The sequence below is a fragment of the Neovison vison genome, chromosome 11 (genome assembly GCF_020171115.1).
Source record: "Neovison vison isolate M4711 chromosome 11, ASM_NN_V1, whole genome shotgun sequence".
Lineage (NCBI taxonomy): Eukaryota > Metazoa > Chordata > Mammalia > Carnivora > Mustelidae > Neogale > Neogale vison.
The window spans coordinates 56706295-56728062 of record NC_058101.1 but is presented as its reverse complement, the minus strand read 5'-3'; the positions used below and the strand labels follow the sequence as shown (position 1 = coordinate 56728062).

Here is a 21768-nt window from a genome sequence, read left to right as displayed (position 1 = left end):
GGCACAATTAAAAAGGTCTGAAACTCATTTAATCTTCCAGATCAGTGAGAGAATTTTTTTAAGAGAGAAAAAAATAACGGTTCTTAACAATACATTTTTTGTGTGTGTGCTAATCACTTAATGCTTAACAAAGAGAGAAACAAAATGACTTCAAACTCTGACTCTCACCTGATATGATGTCTGTGGTTTGATTTTGCACCATCTCAGGAATATCATTAAAGGATTTATAGCCCTAGAAAATAGTTCAAAGTAAATTGATACACATAGTGAGTAGAAGGGCAATTAACGAGGATTCACTTTGCAGCTTAGCATGGAGGAAAGTAAAATAAAAATGCTAGCAGTCATCTTCCAGCTGACATCGTCACTATAGGGTCATTAAAAGATGACCAAAAAAATCCCTTCTTAGAGAGGACTTTCTCTTTAAATTGAATCCATCAAAGACCTTGCTAAAAGTTTTTTGCTTTTAAACTGTTAACTCATGTTATCTATACTAGCGTTTCTCAGTCGCGGGTGATTCAGTGTCCCCTCCAGGGGGGCAAATGTCCGGAGACATTTTGGTTATCACAAGTATGGCACTATGTAGCAGGGACCCAGGGCTCATAAATATCCTTCAATGCATGGGTCAGCCCCCACCAGAGAGAATCATCAACAGTGTAGACAGCCCTGCAGCTGAGGAGGCCCTGATCTGTGCAATGTTCCATGAGCAGGCATAAAGTGAGTTTCCAAGGCAGAGCCGTATTTTCCAGAGCAATTAGAAAATTAGACTTGGGATCTAGTTTCACCCAACACACAGCTTTTAATGAGTCTGAAGTGAAAACCAAAACAGCCATGCCAAGCTATGTCCTTTAGGGGATAAATCTGGGACAAGAAGAGGTCATTATTTCCAAATAACTCAACTGAACAGTGTTTTCTCCAGAAGGGTTCATTGTGTTTCTTAGTTGTCTGCTGCTGTCTTTAGCCATCTGCTGGGGAACACTGTATCAATTACAACTTGTTATGGACTCAGTGTCTGGGCACCCCTGTCCCCCGTCCCTGGCATCACACCCTGAAATCCTAACCCCCTACTTTGAGTGATGGATGGTATGAGGAGGTGGGACCTTCCAGAGATGATGAGGTCATGAGAATGAAACCTCAAGAATGGGATTAGGGACTTTAGAAAGGGGACCCCAGATAGCTCTCTCCACTACATGAAGATACAATGAGAAAATGGCCATCTGCAACCTGGAGGGGTCTCTCGCTACAACTTGGCTATGCTAACCCCCTGACCTTGGACTTCCCATTGCCAGAACTGTAAAAAATAGATTTCTTTCGTTGAGAAGCCACCCGGCCTATGACAGGCTCTTACGGCAGTCTATTCTAAGTTACAGACTTTGTAAGACTGATGGTGCCAGCAAGTTTCGAGTTTAGCCTGGTAACATTGATGCTGGAACAAGAACAGCTACCTCTCCTGTCTCCTCAACAGTGACTAAGCCACCAGCACACAGGTGTTTGGATGAGCGTATGTACACCTGACCCCACCGCACTTATCTGCCTTTGGACTTGAGGACGTCACCCTTTGGAAGAGGTTCTATGGGAGAAGGGGCCTTACAGATCTCCTGGATCAACTCCCTCAATTAACAAATAAGGGGACACCAGGACACAAAGACTAGGAACTTCTTTCTTTTTTTTATTTTTTAAAGATATTATTTATTTATTTGACAGACAAACCACAAGTAGGCAGAGAGGCAGGCAGAGAGAGAGAGAGGAGGAAGCAGGCTCCCCACCGAGCAGAAAGCCTGATGCGGGGCTCGATCCCAGGACCCTGGGATCATGACCTGAGCCGAAGGCAGAGGCTTTAACCCACTGAGCCACCCAGGTGCCACAAGACCAGGAGTTTCTAATGAACTGTTTAAGGTGACACTTGACTTTGTCATTAGATGAGTGTTTAACAGATTATCTGATGACCTTTCTATGCCCGTGTTAAAAGACAGACTCAAGAGTACCACTATTCCTTCCCTTTCCTGCAGGTCCAGGGCACACTTATTGAATCATAATCTACAAAGAAGTATTTACAGTGCACTCAACATATTGGTTGAATAGAGAGCAATAATTGGTAGGTTCTCAGGGAAATGATGATGTTCTAGACCAATGTAGCCCTTGCCAATTTTACGGTTTACACTCAAGTGGAACCAGACACATTAAAGCAATAATTATAGATATGAGGACCTTAACAAAGAATATCTGTTGCACTGTAACAATGCATTGAAAAGGGTTTGACTTGGTCAAGATATCCAGGAAAGACCTCATTAAGAATGTGACACTGGGGTTCGTGTGTGTGGTTGTGTTGGTTAAGTCTCCAACTCTTGATTTTTGCACAGGTCATGATCTCAGGGTCATGAGATCGAGCCCCATGTTGGGCTCTGTGCTCAGCATGGAGTCTGTTTGAGGTTCTCTCTCTCCCTCTCCCTCTGCCCCTCCCCCACTTGCATGCAATCTCTCTCTCTCTCTCTCATCATCTCTAATATAAATAAATAAATCTTTAAGAAAGTGTTATCGAATGCTTTAAGTAACTAGTACTTTGTAGTCTAAGTGGCTGGGTGAAGGAGAGAGTGGCAGGTGCAGCCCACAGCATGTGTGAATGTGCTCAAGGGGGAGGAGACGAAGTGACAGGGCTGACTCGCAGAGTGGGAGGGCACCTCACGTCAGAGTCAGTATGGGGTTCGGCACTACACCCATCAAATTCTGAGTCCCAGGAAGGTGAGATCATCTTTTGCTTTTTATCTCCAGCATGGTGCTTTGTACACAGCAGATGCTTAACACAGATTTCTGAAGTGCAATGAGAAAAATTACCCGGTGAATAATAGTTAACACCCTTCTTGGCAGCCCTGTTTCCAAAATTTTAGGACTTTTTTTTCCAGTTACCTCTTTTCTTATGTACTAGTCTACCCTTTAACATAATATAAACAAACCACTGTATTTTTTCTTTTTCCAAAAAAAACCATACCTGTTGGACCAGGCTGGACAAATCTGTTCGAAGAACATCATTGATATTATCAATTTGCTGATCCAAAGATGGGAGCTGAAAATTCATAAAACAAAATATAAGGCCAGGTGGATACTGCCAACATTATTTGTCATAAAAAAGGAAGTCATCTTATATCCAAGTCCCAAAGTCTCTATATTATAGGGTATGATTTAAGTTTCTTTTGAACAATAGAATATTGTCTGGGGAGAAAGACATTTAGTTCAGAGTCGCCTCTACAGGCATTAAGTTTTAGATGTTTGGAGGACTCCTATTGCAATTAGCAAAAATTAGGGAAAGAAGTTTAACACAGATCAAATATGTGTGATCTCACAATTTCCGGTACTGGATATTTTTCTTTTTTTTTTTTCTTTTTTTTTTTTTTTAAAGATTTTATTTATTTATTTGACAGAGAGAAATCACAAGTAGGCAGAGAGGCAGGCAGAGAGAGAGAGAGGGAAGCAGGCTCCCTGCTGAGCAGAGAGCCCGATGCGGGACTCGATCCCAGGACTCTGAGATCATGACCTGAGCCGAAGGCAGCGGCTTAACCCACTGAGCCACCCAGGCGCCCCGGTACTGGATATTTTTCAATAAAGCATGAACAACCTCTTTAAAGACATGTTTAAAAACAATAAAGCCAAAGGTTATGTTGGTGAGTGGTCTAGAATACATTTCTCCTTGACAGCATTGTACATGGACTTAAAGTGTTCTGTCTCTCACCAAGACAAACATCACGGATCTCCTGACACGATGTACCAAGAAGAACACAGTATCACTTTTGCAATATCCCCGGCAAGTATGCAGGACTCAAATCTAATCGTGAGGGCACACTGAATAAACTTAAAGTGAAGGTCCTTCTATAAAATAAATGGCCTATAGTCTTCAAAAATGTCAATGTCAAAAAAGAAGAAAACAGGTGGAGGGGTGCCTTGTTGGCTCAGTCGGTAGAGCATGTGACTCTCAACCTCAGGGTCATGAGTTCAAGCTCCCTGTCTGGCAGGGTCCCGAAGTATTTAAATAAATAAATAAATAAATAATTTAAAAAACAAACAAACAAAAAAGACAACGGTGGAAGACTGTCCCAGATTGAAGGAACTAAACAGACATGACAACTAAAGACCATGTATGACCCTGGACTGGCCCTTAGACCGGAGAAAGAAAAACAGCTGTATAGTCAGATTTTTTAGGAAAATTAGGAAAATTGGAATATAAACCATGGACTAGATGGAGTTTGGGTCAGCATTACATGTCTCAATTTTGAGAACCATATAATAAAGTTTGTGTACAGTTAGGAAAGGCACTGAAATATTTAGGGATAAGAAGACATAACCTGCAACTTGCTGACAAGTGATTGAGAAAAACACAAAATGCACAGTATTTTATAAAATGACAGTACACAAATGACAGTATTTTATACAAAAATGACAATATGAGTAGTTGGTAGATACACGATGGATAAACAGATGATGAAGCAAATTGAGCAAAAGGTTGGCAACTGGTGTGTCTGAGTAAAGAGTGTAGACAAGAGTTCCCTGCACCGTTCTTGCAAATTTTCTGCATGTTTGAAAGGACATCAAAATAAAAAGTCACCCCCAGAAGACTCAATCCTATACAATTTAAATGCAAGGGAAGATCCCAGTCTCTGAAAGACTGTGCACTGGTGAACACAGTGATATGCATAACTCATACATACACATGGAGACAGAAGGTGAAGAATGTGCATAACGTTGGCCCATGAGATAGAAAGGTGTGAAGAGTATAGTCATATTAAAATATTTTATTAAAAAGAGTGGTGTGTATATATACCACTATCTTCATACATTAAAAATCATTAGGAGACCTTATTTTATCTGTATCTCAGGACTTTATATATTCAAGTTGCTCCAAATTCCTTCTTTTTTCCACCTAATTTTCTCTTTGGAATATGGGGAATTACCTTATATTTAGGCATATGTGGTTAATATACTAGGCATGTCATTTGAAACTATATTTTAATTTTTAAAGGTCTACAAAAACACATGTTGCTTCCTTTTTTTTTTTTTAAAGCTGAATTCATTCTGGTAAGTTCCACCAAATGAACTGCAGAGAACACTTAAGAAGGGAGGGGTTTCCCATTTTTCCTTCTGCCTGGCCACAGCTGTGCCAATGTGGTGATCAGGACGCCAACAGAGACCCAGGTCACCGTTCATCTGACAGGGGTCCCAATGGCACTGCCCTGTATCAAGGTCACCTCCTCACCTGACCCAGGTTGGTATTGTCCTCCAGCTGGTTGAGAGACATTCTGATGTTGTTGCAAGTGGTAGCCACTGGCGGGACAGAGCACATGGGGTCATTGAGTGACTGCTCCACGTTCCTTTTCACATCACTGAGGCTGGTGTTAAGTTGTGCAGTTGACCTCTTCAGCTCCTTTAAAGTGTTGTTCACATTCAACAAGGCTTCTCTGGTCTCCTTGATTGCTGTGGGGACACACCTAGTTTCAGAACAGAAGCACCCACCAGGCAGGCAGTGGAAACTCGTTTTCATCTACAAGGAACCTTCAGGGAACTGGAGATGGACTTATAACAGACATTGGGAGGCAACCAGGGGAGGAGCCCTCTAGGGGAATACAGGGACACTGTTGGTCTCCTTGCCCAGCTACTCCAGCCGGCTCAGCTTTCCCACCCCAGGGCTCTTCGGACAAGAAAAAGGAGTAAGAACAAGCCCAGGAATGCAACGGGGACACCGAGTTGCTGCATTCACTGGCCGCCACTGGAACAGTCATGGTAGGAAAAGATGTCACTCCCCTAGCATCGCCCAGTCTTGAAGAGGCCAGCCCTAACAAGCTAGCATCTTCAACCCTGAGCGGTTTTAACCACATCAAAACTGATCATACCCAGACACATCTCAGCAACGGATATTCAGAGAGCTGGAATTAAACAGAGTAGCAGGTGAAGAGTATGATTTGGGGTTCAGGTGGGTCTAGGTACAGATCCCTTCCTTGCCACTTGCTGGCCACCGGAAACCAATTCCTGAAAGTTCTTTAGTGATTTCCTCGTCTGAGCATGGTGAAACCACCACCACATTCATCCTTGCATGTGGGCATCAGAATGCTCAGATTCCGCGATGTCATCGAGTCCATCTGTTCTATTTGGGGAGACTCCCAGACCAGGACACATTCTTATACTAGGAGATCCTTGATAATTGTTTGCTATCTTCCTGATTTTTCTGAGGTATAGAACTATGTATTCATGACCAGGGAGGTTGTGAACTACAACCCTTTTCTACAATGACTTAAAGCCACATGAGTAAAAAATGTGAAATTTAAATCAGAGGGCACTGCTCTTCTCCTAAGCCAGCAAGCCTTCCAGGCTCACAGAACAGATGGCAGAGCATCAAGCCACACTTGGGTGTTGCAAGCGAAAGTGTGAATGCCCTTAAAAACTGCTTTCCCCAACCTTCCCTGGCAACCACATACAACTTGAGTGAGAAAACCACGTGCACACACACACACATGCACACACACACATGCACACACACACTTGAATGCATTGTGTTGTGGGATCTCGCCAGAGGTCTCATCCCCATTCTCAAATACCTTGTGATAGCATCTTTGGCAAACTATTTCACCTCTGCGGTTCTTGGTTTTCTCATCTGTAAATTAGGAAGCTGGTTGGGTCATCTCTTGGTTCTTAGGAGAGTCTATGATTCTTGGCTGTGTCTTAACAGGTCTGCTCACCCAAGATGGCACCCCAACCCAGCTCTGATGATTTACCCTGAGATCTGGGGAGGCTTCCAGGAGTAGACCATATGGCCATTGGCCCCAAATTTTGTCACCTGGCCTAGATATAAAATCTTCACATCTGCTTCGATCTTTTCTCTTGAATTTTGGTCCAGTCATGTCTTAACAGCATTGGAGATACAGTAGTATTTAAGACTTTGTCAAAGAGCCACTCTGGGAGTCAGTGTTGCATCTCTTGCACTTACCTCCCAGGATTATCAGCAAAGCATGGGCTCATATTAGAGGGTCAATGAACGTCTACCATAGCAAAAACAAAAAACAAAGAACAGGGTTGCAACTAAAAACACAGACAGGATGCAAAAGAGTGTGCCAAAGTATGCCTCCCATCACACAACACACACCTCACATTTTAATGTGGTTTACCTCTCAGAGTCCTTTCCATTTTAAGAGAAGGTATTTTAAGGCAAGAGACAAACAACAACAACCTAGAATGATGGATGATAAAATAAACTGATGGCCCAGAATACGTGTGTCCATTTAAGTACAGTCTGCAGACATTCTGGGTTATGTGTACTATTCCATCATGTCCTAAGAAAGACTCAGAGGTAATAAATACACATTTTTTCCAAAGCCTTCAAAGTATTTTATGTCTATAAAATACCTACTGGGTTACAACTCTGGGAGTCATTCCAGACTTAGCAAGATCACATATATTATGTATCTGAAGTCAGTGGAAAAATATTTTAGATTCTGAATTTTAGTTAATTAACATTTTTACCAGCTCATAGCACATTTCCTTTGTAGTTCCTGATCTGCAGCTCAAAAAAGATTAACACAGATGAATTTGCATGTTTCTGCTATCTCCAAAGCCACTAAACGTGTAAGGCTGCAAAGAATTTTTAGCAAAAAAATTTGTCAAAGCATTGATTCTCAGCCTTTTGGCTAAGATCCAGTGCAGTATCTGTTCTTATCAATTTAATATCTGATATGTCCTCTATCTAAGGACAATATATTAAATGGATTTTTGGAGCAGGGGATGGAATGAGTTTACTCCATCCACTCCACACATCGACCTGGCATTGAAGTACCTCCAGGAATGGTGGTCCCGTCGAGGACAAAAAAAAAAAAAAAAAAGTCAGGTCAGTTTATTAAGCATAGTATAAGACACTTTGGCAACACCAGAGGCTAAACTATAACGTGTTTAGCCTGCTTAAAAAAACAATAAAACTTTAACACTAATGCAGGAAGCACTGAAGAGAGCAATAAAATCTGTTTTAATGGCCTTTAATTCAAAGGAAACTATAATCCAAACAGTAAAAATGGCCAAAAGTAAAGGTACACAACAACCACATTGCATTATTCATATATTTTTGGGCAGAATTTGCCATTACATAATTTTGGAGCTGGAGAACTCCAAAGATCAATTTTCCAAATGCTGAACATCCTTCCATGGCCACACTAGCACCTGAACTCTAGATTTCTAACTCCTCCTCCAAAGTTACTCTCTGCTGTCTTGCCATGCATGGCACCAAAAGCACCCTACATCTTAACACTCTCCAGTGGTGTTGGTACCTAAGTTCCATCTAGTGTGGACCAGGCCCCACAGGCTTTATAGTTAGACCTGCATCTAAATTCCAATTCCACCACTCCCCAGCTACCTGGTCTTGGACAAGTTACATGATCTCTGAGCCTTACTGTCTTGAGTTGGTAAAATGGAAGTGACTATACCAATCACACAGAACTCTTATGAGTCTGAATAGGGTTTAGGAAAAGTACATGGCATACCTTCAATACTCCTAGGCCCTCAACACTCTAAATATTACTTTATGGCTGATGATTTCTACACACACTTGCTGTGGACTTTGTTGGTTGACATCTGAGAAGTCATGTCATCATCTATTGAGATGCAGCAAAACTGTGTTTAGATAACATGGGTCCCACTTCCCACTTATCCATTTCCCCTGTGTACCACTGGTCCAAAGATGGCTGTGGAACCCTGAATGCCCCAAATGGAGGGAAATCTGGTTGAGGAAGAGGAGCAATGTGACTGGTGTCAGCCCTCTTGCAATTATAAAGGGAGTTTGCATTAGAATGATGCAGACATTGTAGAGAATGTCTACATCTCTACTGGGTAGAAAAAAAAAATCTCACCACTAGATCAGACATTGTAGAGAATTGCAGATATTGTAGAGAATGTCTACATCTCTACTGGGTGGAAAAAAAAAATCTCACCACTAGATCAGACATTGTAGAGAATTGCAGATATTGTAGAGAATGTCTACATCTCTACTGGGTGGGAAAAAAAAATCTCACCACTAGATCAAGCCTTACCTGAAGCCACCAGGGTCAGTTATATGAGCAAACAATCCACTTAGTTGAAAACCAGATAGAAACAGATTTTCTATATGTGTTGGGGAAATGACACTTAATTACTCAAGAGATGTTTCAAAGAGAAGAGAGATGATGGGAGATATTTGATTGTAAAGGTCACAGAGCCAGCCCAAATCAGTAACCCACTGGTAAATGCAAACACACAAAGCTATGATGAGGGGACACAGAGGATAATCATCAAAAGTGATGCCAAAGATGTGGGAAGTGAAGGTTCAGCATTTTACAGGAGTGACAATTCTCCCAGTGAGGGGATGAGCAGCAACCAGGAACCCATCTCCTTTCATTGTCTGTTCCTGGTGGTTGGTTAAGTAATACCTCCTGCTAACCATAGGATGGGGCAGGGGGCGAAGGGCTCCTTGACAATGTTGTCGAATCTCCAAAGCAGCTAACTTTGGAACTGCCATACCTCCAATATCTTGTCTTGTATGATATATTTCCCGTTGTTTAAGCCACTTAAAGGGTCTTTGGTATTGATATCACATCAATGGCACCTCCAAAAGACCTCTAAGAATCATCAGCAAAATTCCCAAAGCAAGTAAAAACAACTATAATCTGATTTAAATAGGTAGATATATACACAGAGCACATTAAGGGTAACTAAAAAAAAATCAAATGACTACAACACATTAAAAGATCAGGATGCTTGTAGTCAAAAGGAGTTGCCTAGCGACTGAAGCAGGACTATGAAAGAATATAATCTGTTTTCTCCTCCATCACCAGCAAAGTTACAGTATTCTACACTTAGAAAATGAAGATAAGGTCTGTGGGCCTTTATTCACTCAAGAAATGATAATTTTCTCTGAGCCAGATACTGTGTTGGGTGTCTCCAAACATAAGCTAGGGGAATTAAGAAATTAACCAATCAGCAGGTCAAGGAAGCATGTGCAGGACAGGGATCTGAGAGAGAATTATGCCTGCAGAGACCTATGGTAGAATAAAAGCTTGGAAAGGAAGGTTTGGGGGTTGGAGGGTTGACATGGGACATGACTGGAAGCATGGGCAGGGGCCCGGTATGCAAGGAAGGAAGGAAGGGGACATGGGTGCTTACAATCACATCCCTTCTCTGGGCCTCAGTTTCCTTGCACTGGAAGGATGTGGCTCATGACCAGGGAAGCAGGTGTCAGGGAGGCATCTAAGCGGCACCCACAGCAGAGCACATGCCTTCAGTTGGAGGGTCAAGGAGAAGAGCAAGGAAGACTAATCAGTTGGTAAAAATGAATCTTACCAACTCCTGGCCTGTTCTGCATGTCATCCTGTTTCCATGTCTTTGAACTCTAAGGGGATTGGTGAATGGCAGGGAGGAATGTCAAAAGGAATGAGCGTAACTTTCCAACTTCAACACATGTCCTTTCTTTGTGGCTTGTCTTCTTGGGAATCCTGGCTCATGGAAGAATTCACAGTGGAAGGATGACAAATGTAAGACACAGATGAACGGTCCTCTCTACCAAACACTTAGAACAGACATCTTCTCAACATTTGGAAGGGGCTCACAGTCTTATTTTTTCACTGCAATTGAACATGTAGCTTCTTAAAATCAGTACATCTGCTCCCTTAGATCACAGACTGTGGTAACTTAAGATATCTCTACAGATTCTTCTTTTCCCAAAGTTGTTCTTTCCAGGAAAAAGGAAAGCATAACCAATAGACCCCCAAAGACCTAAAATTCTCAAGTCTACTCATCTTCTGTAGCAAGAGTCAATAAGCTTTTTCTGTAAGGGGACAGATGGTAAATACTTCAGGCTTTGTGGGCCACAGGGTCCCTGCTGCAAATATTGAGCTCTGCTGTGAGATGCCCCCTCACCGGAGGAACACAGCTGCCCTCCAATAACGGTCTTTACAAAAACAGGTGGCAGGTTCCTAGCAAATGCTGCTGTTATTATTTCAAAGGATTTGGAAACCATTAGTACAACCTCTTTTACACAAACTTAAAAACAACAAAAAAAATAAAACAAAACCATTGTGATGCTGTGTGTCTTTACCCGGCCTGTTGGCATGCCCACATCTGGGGAAAACAAGGGGAGTGTGATCCTGGGAAGCAGGAGACTTCCAGTGGGATCCCACTCTCGCCCATTTCTGGAGTGATGCTTACCTTCCGCCATGGACTTGATATCATCAAGCACGGGCGTGACTTTGGGTCTTAGCTGTTCGTGAATTCCACCTCCTAGCAGTGGCTTAATATCTAAATGCAAGGAAGCAGAAAGGGCTGTGAGAGTAGGCTCCAAGGAAGTCCTCATCTCTTAACCCATGTTCTCCTTCCTCTGCAGGATGTCCCCCTTGGAAAGTCATGTGGGGTCTCTCTTGCCCTGAAAACACCCTTTTCATCCTCGACCCCGTTTAGGTGTTGATTCTTGGGGGAGACTTCTCCACACTGTTCAAAGTTTCCACACCAGCAGTCAGTCCCCCAAGAAAAAAGCAATCAATACAGGCTGGGTTTTTAATCCTACAAGTGACCGCTGATGATTTTGCAGGGAGATGAGCCCATACAGAGACAACGAGAGTGGCGCCCCCTAGCGCCTTCCCCAGGAGTCACACCCAGCATCTCAGGGGGGAGGGCATGAGCTCCTTGCTGTGTCCGAGAGCCTCTGGGCTTGTCTCCAGCTACTGTGTGCCTCTGTTCACAGGATGTGTCCTGTGGTTTCAGGAAAGCCTAAGACAGGTGACTTTGGGGTCTGGGAACGCTCCTGAGTGTTTCCACATAGATTGATAGTAATCTTTCTTTGCTTTATGCCATTTCAGAATACAAGAGTATTCACAGGAACGCTCAGTTCTTGGGTAGCGGGAAACCTTAGAAACTCAGGGTTTATAAAGTCGAGCCGTGTGTCTCTGATCTCTTCAGTGAGGCCGGGGCTTCCCAACAATGACATTTATGGATGTTTCGAGCTGGATAATTCCACATGGCTGTCCTATGTGTTGTAGGGTGTTTGGAAGCCTTGCTAGCCTCTATCCAAACAGGCGGGCAGCACTGCCCCCACCCTCACCTGTTGGGACAACCACAATATCTCCAGATGTTGCCAGATGTTGCTTGGAAGGCAAAACAGCCCCTGGGGGAGAACCACCGAGGGAGGCTGTGTGGAACCTCCTCGGGGGCCTGCAGGGGCAGCACTGACCGACCCCAAATTTCCGAAGCTCACTGGCTTCTCTGGGGAGCCCAGCTCCATCCATGACCCTGAATCTGACAGAGACTCATTTCCCTCATCACCTGGGGAAGGCAGAACAAGCACAGGGCCACAGGAAAGCAAAGGCATTCTTACCATAAAGGTTGGATTTTACTCATTGGGTAACAAACTGCAAATTGTCCATAACTCTAGGGCTTTGTTCTACTTTGCCCCAGCTTTGATGCAGAAGTTGTAGAAATGGCATATTGATCACTTAGCCCATGTTTGATGGGAGATGGCCAGAGTCTCTTCTAGCCCAAACCAACCAACCAACCAATAAACCAACAAACCGACAAATGAAGTTGGGGCGACTTTAAGTTTTACTCACTATCCAGATCCGAGAATGCCTTTTTCTTTGTGGTTGCATACTGGCTTAGCACATAGTTGATTTGCTTAAAAAAAAAAAAAAAAAAAAAAGCATGAAACTCTTCTAAAGTCCAAAGCCACAATAAAGAAATCTAACAAAAACCATCTTGAATCAGAACATTTTAAAAAGAAAGCAGGTTCCTAGAGATATTTGTATTTTCTGATACCCAGACTTCTTAATACTCCAAAACTTCTTGGCTTGGGAAATAGGATTTCTAATTTCTCCTGATTCTGTGCATTGGTCCTGTGGAGAGTCAGGGCGGGGCCAGCGGGGCTGGGGACAAACAGGCCCCTCCCCTGACATGGCCTCTCATCTTTTCCCACCCAAGTACTAACCAGGCCCAACCCTGCTTAGCTTCTGAAATCAGAGGAGATGAGGCACATTCAGGGTGGTCTGGCCGCAGGCTGTGTCCTCTCCTCTCCTCTTTTAAGTGGCCAGCCTGAGTGTTTTCACACCATGTTCTCAGTAGCAAGAGAGCAAGAATGAATACTGTGAGGTCTCTTGAAGCGTGAGGTCAGAGCTAGCTCAAGGTCACACCCACTGCATTCTTCTTATCAAAGCAAATCACAGGCATGGACCAGATTCAAGGGGTTGGAAAGAGAGTCACCTCTTCAAGCAAGGGACTAAAAAGAACTTGAGGCCATTTGTAATCTACTGCATTAAGACCAACCATTTTACTCAATGGTCACTATTGAGCTGGCCTCCGAAGATGCTGCTTACCCTCCAGTCTTCTGGGCCCTAACGGACCTGCTTCCCCACACCCTCCGTGACACTGGGTGTTACCGTTGGCTGAATAACCATGGCCAATCCCCTCAGTGAAAATGTACATTAGTATTTAAATTTTCATTTTTCCAACTACTTGAGTAAGGTTAAATAGTTATTATGTTTGGGCCAATTATACATCCTCATTAAATTTATTCACATTCTGCCCATTTTTTTATACATTTATTAGACCTCTTCATTTATTTTGAGCTAGATAAGTTTCTCCCAAAGTTATGACAATTTACAATTCTTCCAAGATTCTGAAAGCAATCCCAAAGTTCACCAGCCATGACGGCTATATATTTAATGTTGCCACTTTTTTAGGAAAAAAGTTTTACTTTGAAGTCTTTAGAATGGTGGCTAAAAAAAATAGGAAAATTTATTCACAGACGGGGAAAAAGAAACATTTCCCTCTTATAAAGCTATGAATAAAATTAGCTTCTCTAACCTCAATATTAAAAAAAAATGCTTGCAGTTTTTGCTCTTTTAGTTCCAAACCCGTTTTTAAAAACTGGTACAATACCTAATATGTTTAGAATATAACAAACCTAGAAGAGTACATCTCTGTGTGGAAAGGCCCATGGATTCTGGTGAAATCTGATTAGGGAATTGAACAGGAAGGCATTTTTCTCCTCATTCTGGTACCTATGAGCTCAGCATCAATTATTTGGGCTGGTTTCTACTTAGGTATTTTAAAAAACAATATTTTCTACAGGCAAGAAAAATGTGCCATCCAGCCATACTGCCCCCCTTCTCCCAAAAACAACTTGTGTGCTTTTTGTATGCATGTATGTGGGCACGAGTGTGTGTATCCCCTTCCCAAGGATTTCTACACATCTATGCAAATAGGAGCAAATGGGTGTTTATAAAGCAGGAAACTTTTGAAACTCTTGTCTCATGACAAGAGTAACTTCATGTAAACCATGCATAGTTAACTATATTGCCAAGAAGAAAAGACAATGCACCTAAAGATTTTTCTTTAAAAAGAAAATCATGAGACCCATAAAGTAGTTGAGCACTTATGTAATAAATACTATAATTTTATGTTATATCTTAAAATAAAGTAATAAAATAATGACACCTGTTCTGAAATGACATGTTTGTCATTTTCTAAAATTTTTTAAAATGTCATTTTAAAAATCACTCACTGGGCCTTTATTGCTTCATCTACAAAATTAAAATGTAGCACCTGTCTGCACTGATTTACTGGGCTTCTAGAAGTTCAAATGAGATGCCAAATATATACAGGGACTCAGAAAGTCCCCAAACACCAGGTGTCATTGTGGTTTTTACCGCTGGCGTTCCATTCAGGAAGGTTCTCAAGTCTTTCAAGTTGCTGTCTGCCAACTTCCGAGTCTTTTCAATCTGGGTCCTCAGGTGGTGGTTCGCCACAAAGCCATAGATGATACCCACACTGCCAGAAATGGAAAAGAGAAGGAAGGTCATTTATTACATGACATGTGGTCTTCTGGCCAGGCACAGAGCAGCTCTGCAGATACAAGGGGAGCTGTGTCCTGCGTGGGATGCCCCCAGGACGGCCAGACCTTCCCCCACACCTGGCCCCCTCCCACGGCTGCAGCCTTTCTGCCAAGATCCCATAACCCAACATGTGGACCACAGCATGGGACTCAGCCCTCTCACAGGAGACACACTTTCATTTAATATATATTGTTCTGTTGAATATGAATCTTACAAATGGAACAATGTTCCCACTAAATGGGTGGAGGAAACAAAAGGAGCAAGGCTCATAAGGCTGTGTGTGCAACAGAGAGTCATTCCTGCACACTTGGGAATGTGGGTGCACACTGTCTTGCTCAGCACGCACACAAACACAGCCTGTGTGCATACCTCTGCTCCCTTCAAAGAAGACTATCAGGAAAAATACCAATATAATGAGGAGGTTTGGGCTTCCTAACATTTTTTGCTCCCTCTAATTGTCCTTATTACTTTTTTATCGTCCAGGTGAGTTACTTCAGCGTTAAACTGACAAATGAGAAGCTGCAAACAATAGCACACACACTATATCGATCTATTTTGTATAATGTACAAAATCAAGAAACCAATGGTGCTAAAAGTCAGTGTTTGTACTTGAGGAGGAGTGGCTAATGACATCATCGGTGTGCTCACATTATTCAAATTGATGCCTACATACTTATGATATGGAAACTCTTCTCTGTATAAAATATATTTCAATAGAGATTTTCAAAAACACTGTGAAAGGCATCTTGTATGACAAGTTATTCTACGTGAAAAATAAAAACACGTTTGCAAACCATCTAAAATGTCTGCATTTGATCATTTTAAGGGCTCTCTTACTCTTAACTAGTTACTAAATTAATTTGACCAGTTGGTTTGTTTTTGTGTCAAAGCCTTCGTTAAAATGTTACGTTGAAAATTGCTAAATACCAAAGCCCTTCTGGATTTAGCCACTAGATGGCAGCAAGGAATCACCTAAACTTCGGACAACAGTATTTAACCTACAGAAATTAATGACAAAATTGTTCGTTTGTAACCATCCAATGGAAAGTGTGAATAGGCTCTATAACAAAGTTTTGCAATTTAGACAAACTTACTCCCAGGCAACTCCTCAGTCGGGAAATGGGGATAGTTATTTGCCCTATTTACAGTCGTGGTTCATTCCAAGCTGCATTGGTTCATTGCTGGTCTCAAAACCTATTTTCCCATTGCAGTATTACATGGGTACATTAGGTTTTCCAAACTAATCCAAAAAGAAGTCTGTAACACACACTCTTGAACAACAGTTTTTATTGTTAACAAGTTGCCATGGAATGGAATGTGACTTAAGGTAGGAACATAAGACCTGGGTTCTAACCCCACTGCTGCCCCTAACTCACAAGATGGGAGCTTGAGAAAGTCATTTTCCTTCTGTGAGCTTTGGCTGGTATTGCACAACTGAAAATTAAATTTGATAAGTACTTCTCGAACTATAAAGGAGAGGGGTTCCTAGATGCCCACAAGGTCTCCAAGAACCTTTTTACTTTATTTATTTTTAAAGATTTTATTTATTTATTTGGGAGAGACAGAGAACATGAGAGGGAGAGAGAGCAAAAGCAGGAGAGAGGGGTAGAGGGAGAAGCAGGCTCCCCACTGATTAGAAAGCCCGATGCAGGACATGATCCCAGGACCTGAGCTGGAGGTAGATGCTTAACCCACTGAGCCACAACTCGAGCCCCTCAAAGAACATTTGTTAAAATTTGGGTTCACGTTGATAGTAATTAAAAAAAAAAAAAAAAAGGACATTAACAATAGTCTGTGCCATTTGGAACCACCGCCTTACAATCCATCTTTGCATTCTTAAGTCGGCTTTGGTATTTACCAGACAGTCAATATACCATAAAAATAATAGTTACTAAATGATGGGCTCATGAAGAATAAGGTCAAATGACTTTGGAGTAGTGTTAACAGAAGAAGAGAAAAAGTTGGCTTGCAGCAATGCACCTAGAGCTTTATTTGCATTGCCCAGTTTCAAACATTCCACCTCATGAGTCAGGGCCACCACCTGAAGACACCTGCCCCATCACAGCATTTCAAGCAGGGGGATTCCTTCCAATCTCTCTCCAGCAAGCCCATATTATCATTCATCATGCTCCAGATCCATTTTGTCACAGAAGTAGTCAAAATGAACTTGAAAAACAAACAGGTCTAAGTTTACTTGGCTTTCACTGAAGGGCAGAAGAACGTCCTTGCCTTGAACTCTCAGAGGATCTCCCTGAAATTCTGGTGGGCTACTCAAGGCTGCTCTATTTCTACCTATGCTTGATTTCCCTAGAAAGAGGGGGAAACTGCTTCTTTGTCAACTTTGGGTAAATGATGGGTCTCTTGTCCATGGTGGGTGCTCAATGAAAGTGAGTTTATGGACTGGGCTTTGTTTCATTTGATCCATTTAGAAGATTAGCCATATGTTTGAAGTGTCTAGTTCATAACAGTCTTTGTTCCTTTACTGAATAAATGTCTTTACTCAAAAGATCATCAATCACTAAAATGAATTGCAATACAACTTTGTGATAAAACACTGAATTTCAATGCAATGTATTTAAAAAGATCTACATTTCTGCCAATCAATTATAAATCCAATTAAAATGAAAGCATTGGTCTTTTTTAAAAAAAACACACTGCCCTAAACAGAATTCTGGAATAAAGCTCAAAAATTTTCAAAGCTAATTTTCAGAACTATAATATATTGTAACTCTTTTACTTAAATTAAGGATGGCTAATTCAAACACCTACATGGCAGGCAGAAACCAGAAAGGGCAAGCATATGGTATGAACTTCTGGGAGCTGGAGGTCACAGGTGGGAGTCGGGGCAGATGCACTGTCCAGCAAGTCCCACCATGATGCGAGACCAGTATTGCCAGATCTTCCCATTATTCACAAAAATCTGGAAATCTGGATTTTTTTAAAATGAAGTGCTTATTTTCTTCTTCTTCTTCTTCTTCTTTTAAGATTTTATTTATTTATTTGACAGACAGAGATCACAAGCAGGCAGAGAGGCAGGCAGAGAGAGAGGAAGGGAACCAGGCTCCCCGCTGAGCAGAGAGCCCAATGCAGGCTCGATCCCAAAATCCTGGGATCGTGACTCGAGCTGAAGACAGAGGCTTTAACCCACTGAGCCACCCAGGCGCCCCTGTAAGTATGGATTTTTATGTAAAAATTTCCCTTTTTAAATGTTGTCAACTAATTAAAAAAAAACTAAGTACTATGCAAACTCCATTTGTGATCTCTAATTTAAAAATTTAAAAATCCTATTTGTTTATTTAAGATTTATTTTATTTATCTTTTAGAGAGAGAGAGAGAGAGAGCATGTGCACAGGTTGGGGAAGGGGCAGAGGGAGAGGGAAAGAATCCTAAGCTGACTTCCCTCTGAGATCATGACCTAAGCTGAAATCAAGAGTTAGATGCTTAACTGACTTGAGCCACTCAGGTGCCCTTTAAAACTCCTATTTAAACACAGATAGAGAATAAAGAAGTTATACTTTTGTTGACCTTGATTTACATTACTCAATACAATTTTGAAGCAAAAAAAAAAAAATCACATGAATTAATGTTTTGGGGTTTTTTTGTTTGTTTGTTTGTTTTTTAACAACCATCAGTCAACTATTAGAATAAGCAAGTACTGAAGGAAATTTGCCTCACACAAAAGGGAATAACATTTCAAGGACTATTAGCAATCTGACATTTGACGTGTGTTTTTATGCAGTACAACAAAATCTCTTGAAACTTCTGGCCAAAGATAGGAATTTTAATTTTTATGACATATTAGTTTTACATCTTCTATATTTTATTATGGAGAGACCAATTTTCTCTCATATATACTTAAAAGTAAATACATAAAGCTTTTGAAAACCTAAGGATAAACCTTTAAAATTTATAGCAATTTTTTCCCTACCAATTTCCACTGACTTAATGAAATTAGCCAATAAAAGCCAAATAAATGTTTTACGTGTAACTGATCTCTTATTTTTTAAAGATAATTTTTTAATCTTAATATTAAATAACTATCCCCCTCTCATTCACATTAAGAAAGTCTCACGATTTCAGGCATGCTAGCTCAGTTTCTATTCTAGAACCTTGTGGTCTCAAAGCCAGGAATTGACTATCCAATCCTAATACAAAAAATGAATTTTGAAAATAGTCATCTTCCTGACAGAGACTGGGATTCAATTTTCACCATGGCAATTGGCAAAAGCTGACTTACTGTACTCAGAAACTTAGAAATACACTGGAAAAATAAAGGTATGGCTGTTTGATCCTGTTTTGTTGCTGTCTGTCACTTTTCTGGAATTCTGAAAAACGCGGTGATGACAAAGCACAAAGGAAAGAAAGGAGAGGAAATTTGGCTTTTTCTGGAGTCAGACACATCTGCTGGAACAGTCTACAGCAAGAAGTGGAAATTCAATCTTCTGCTGATGGTCAAACAGACTTACATAAACATATGTCAACGTCTGTGAATTCAAACATTCCACAGCTGCCTTTGGAAAAGCTCAGAAAAGAACATGACCACATAGATTCCATGTATATGAGGGGACCTTTCTCCTTAACACCTATGCCTTTCCTAATCAAAAACAAACAAACATACATTTAATTTGTTTCAAATTAAAAGAAGGATGGATGGAAAATAAGAGTACTCAGGATGAATTTAAAAACCAACTTCCGGATTAATTGTAATGTAGCATAAAGTCGCAAAATGAAATTGAGCCTGATAAAAGGCAAGTAGACTGCTCCAGGTTTATCAAAGTGTTTTTAAAAAATTTTTATCCAAAGATTTTTCATCAATTGTATCCAGTCTCTGCTGAGGTCAGTTGAAGACAGAGGCTATACCTCTTTTTCTTTCTCTGTCTGCCTTCTAGCTTTGTTGACATTCTTTTGCTTCTTATCTTTATTAAATTTTTATTTTATTTTATTTTAAAGATTTTATTTATTTATTTGACAGACAGATTACAAGTAGGCAGAGAGGCAGACAGAGAGAGGAGGAAGCAGGCTCCTCGCTGAGCAGAGAGCCCGATGTGGGGCTCGATCTCAGGACTCTGAGATCATGACCCAAGCCGAAGGCAAAGGCTTAACCCTCTGAGCCACCCAGGCGCCCCTAATTTTTTTTTTAAATTAACATATAATGTATTATTTCCTCAGGGGTACAGGTCTGTGAATCATCAGGCTTACACATTTCACAGCACTCACTATAGCACATACCCTCCCCAATGGCCATAATTCAGCCACCCTCGTTTTTGCTTTTATGTTTGTTTGTTTATTTGTTTTTAAGAGAGAGAGCAAGAGAGAGCAGGCCCTTGAGTGCGCAGGAGCAGAGGGGGATGGGCAGGGGGTAGAGAGAGAGAATCTTCTGTAGACTTTACACCCAGCACAGAGCCTGACGCAGGGTGCTGCTCGACCTCTTGAGATCATGACCTGAGCCGAAATCAAGAGTCTGATGCTCAGCTGCTTAGCTGACTAAGCCACCCAGGTGTCCCCCTTTCCTCTTATTTTATCTAATATGACTTTGTGGACATACTTTCTTCTCTCTTCTATCTAATCATCACATAGAAATCTTTGCTTTCCCCAGGACTGTAATCTTTTTGCCTAGTTTTTTGTTGTTATTATTTTTTGTTTTTTTAGGTTTTTTTTTTTTTTTTTTTTTTTTAAGATTTTATCTATTTGAGAGAGAGAGAGGGTGAGCGTGAGTGCGCTGGGGCACAGGGAAAGGGCAGACATCCTGCTGAGCTTGGAGCCCAATGCTGGACTCTATCCCAGGACCACTGAGATCCTGACCTGAGCCGAAGGTAGATGCTTGACTGACTGACCCACTCTGGTGCCCCTCTTTTTAGCTAGTTTTGATTAGCCTGCAAATTCAATTCATCATGTCGAAAATACTTGCAAACCAAGAGAGGTTTCAAAAGAAAGACATCATAATAGCTATTCCAAATTTACAAATGCAAGCCAAGAAGTTTAAACTTCTAGTGTGAGTTTAAGATAAACTAAACAATGTCAAATACTACTCTTACTTAAAGCTATTTATGATTTATATAGGAATTCAATATATTATTGTAAAATTTGTTTTAAATTGTCACTTAACCTCAAATAGGTGACATTGAAATTTGAAGATGTGGTTTTTAAATTAATAAATTTTACTTGAGTGGGGAAAAATTTTTATATAATTTTAAGATTTGTGTATATTTATTTGTTTGACAAACAGAGAGACAGAGAGAGAAAGTAAGCACAAGCAGGGGGAGGAGCAGGCAGTGGGAGAGGGAGAAGCAGGCCTTCTGCTGAGCAGGGAGCCTGACGTGGGGCTTGATCTCAGGCCTCTGAGATCAAGACTTGAGCTGAAGGCCAACGCTTAGCCAACTGAACCATCCAGGTGGCCTGCCCTGGGGAAACATACCCAAACTGAATGTAGAGAAGGCTATAGAGAATCACAACCTGTCTTTTTTTAAAGAATTTTCTAAACTGAAATATCCCTGGGAGAAAAAAAAAAAAAAAAAGAACTTATCTAAATTTATTTGATGGATCCGAGTTCTAAAGAATTAAAAAAAAAAAAAAAAACCAGTAGCATTCATTTTACATATAAATGAAAGCCAAGTTTATTTCTGACTTTGTAGCTTTATTGTTCACATATTTTAGTACTTTAAAAACTTTTTTAAAAGGTTCTATTTATTTATTTGAGAGAGAGAGAGAGAGCATGAGCAGGAGGAGGGGTAAAGGGAGAGGGAGAAGCAGATGCCCCATTAAGCAGGGAGCCCTGCACCGAGCCCCACCCAGGCTCAATCACAGGACCCTGAGATGGCCTGAGTTAAAGTCAAATGGTTACCCAACTGAACCACCCGGGCATCCCAGTGGCATTTTAAGCATAATGTGAATAATT

General features: G+C 41.2%; 1 protein-coding gene and 1 non-coding gene across 7 annotated transcripts in view; one reads left to right on the top strand and one right to left on the bottom strand.

Annotated features, from left to right (window-relative positions):
* PROM1 (prominin 1) overlaps positions 1 to 21768 on the bottom strand; it is a 125701-nt gene that overhangs the window by 31175 nt on the left and 72758 nt on the right. For all 6 annotated transcript variants that reach the window (XM_044226070.1, XM_044226073.1, XM_044226074.1 and 3 more), the window contains 6 exons: positions 14688 to 14808; positions 12594 to 12657; positions 11200 to 11289; positions 5240 to 5457; positions 2984 to 3058; positions 169 to 232 (listed from right to left, as the gene is read on the bottom strand). In XM_044226070.1, coding sequence (XP_044082005.1) covers positions 169 to 232; positions 2984 to 3058; positions 5240 to 5457; positions 11200 to 11289; positions 12594 to 12657; positions 14688 to 14808 — 632 coding nt within the window. The remainder of the gene's footprint in view (positions 1 to 168; positions 233 to 2983; positions 3059 to 5239; positions 5458 to 11199; positions 11290 to 12593; positions 12658 to 14687; positions 14809 to 21768) is intronic.
* LOC122890572 lies at positions 7642 to 7829 on the top strand. The gene has a single exon (XR_006381100.1). It is a non-coding gene; the product is annotated as a U2 spliceosomal RNA (small nuclear RNA).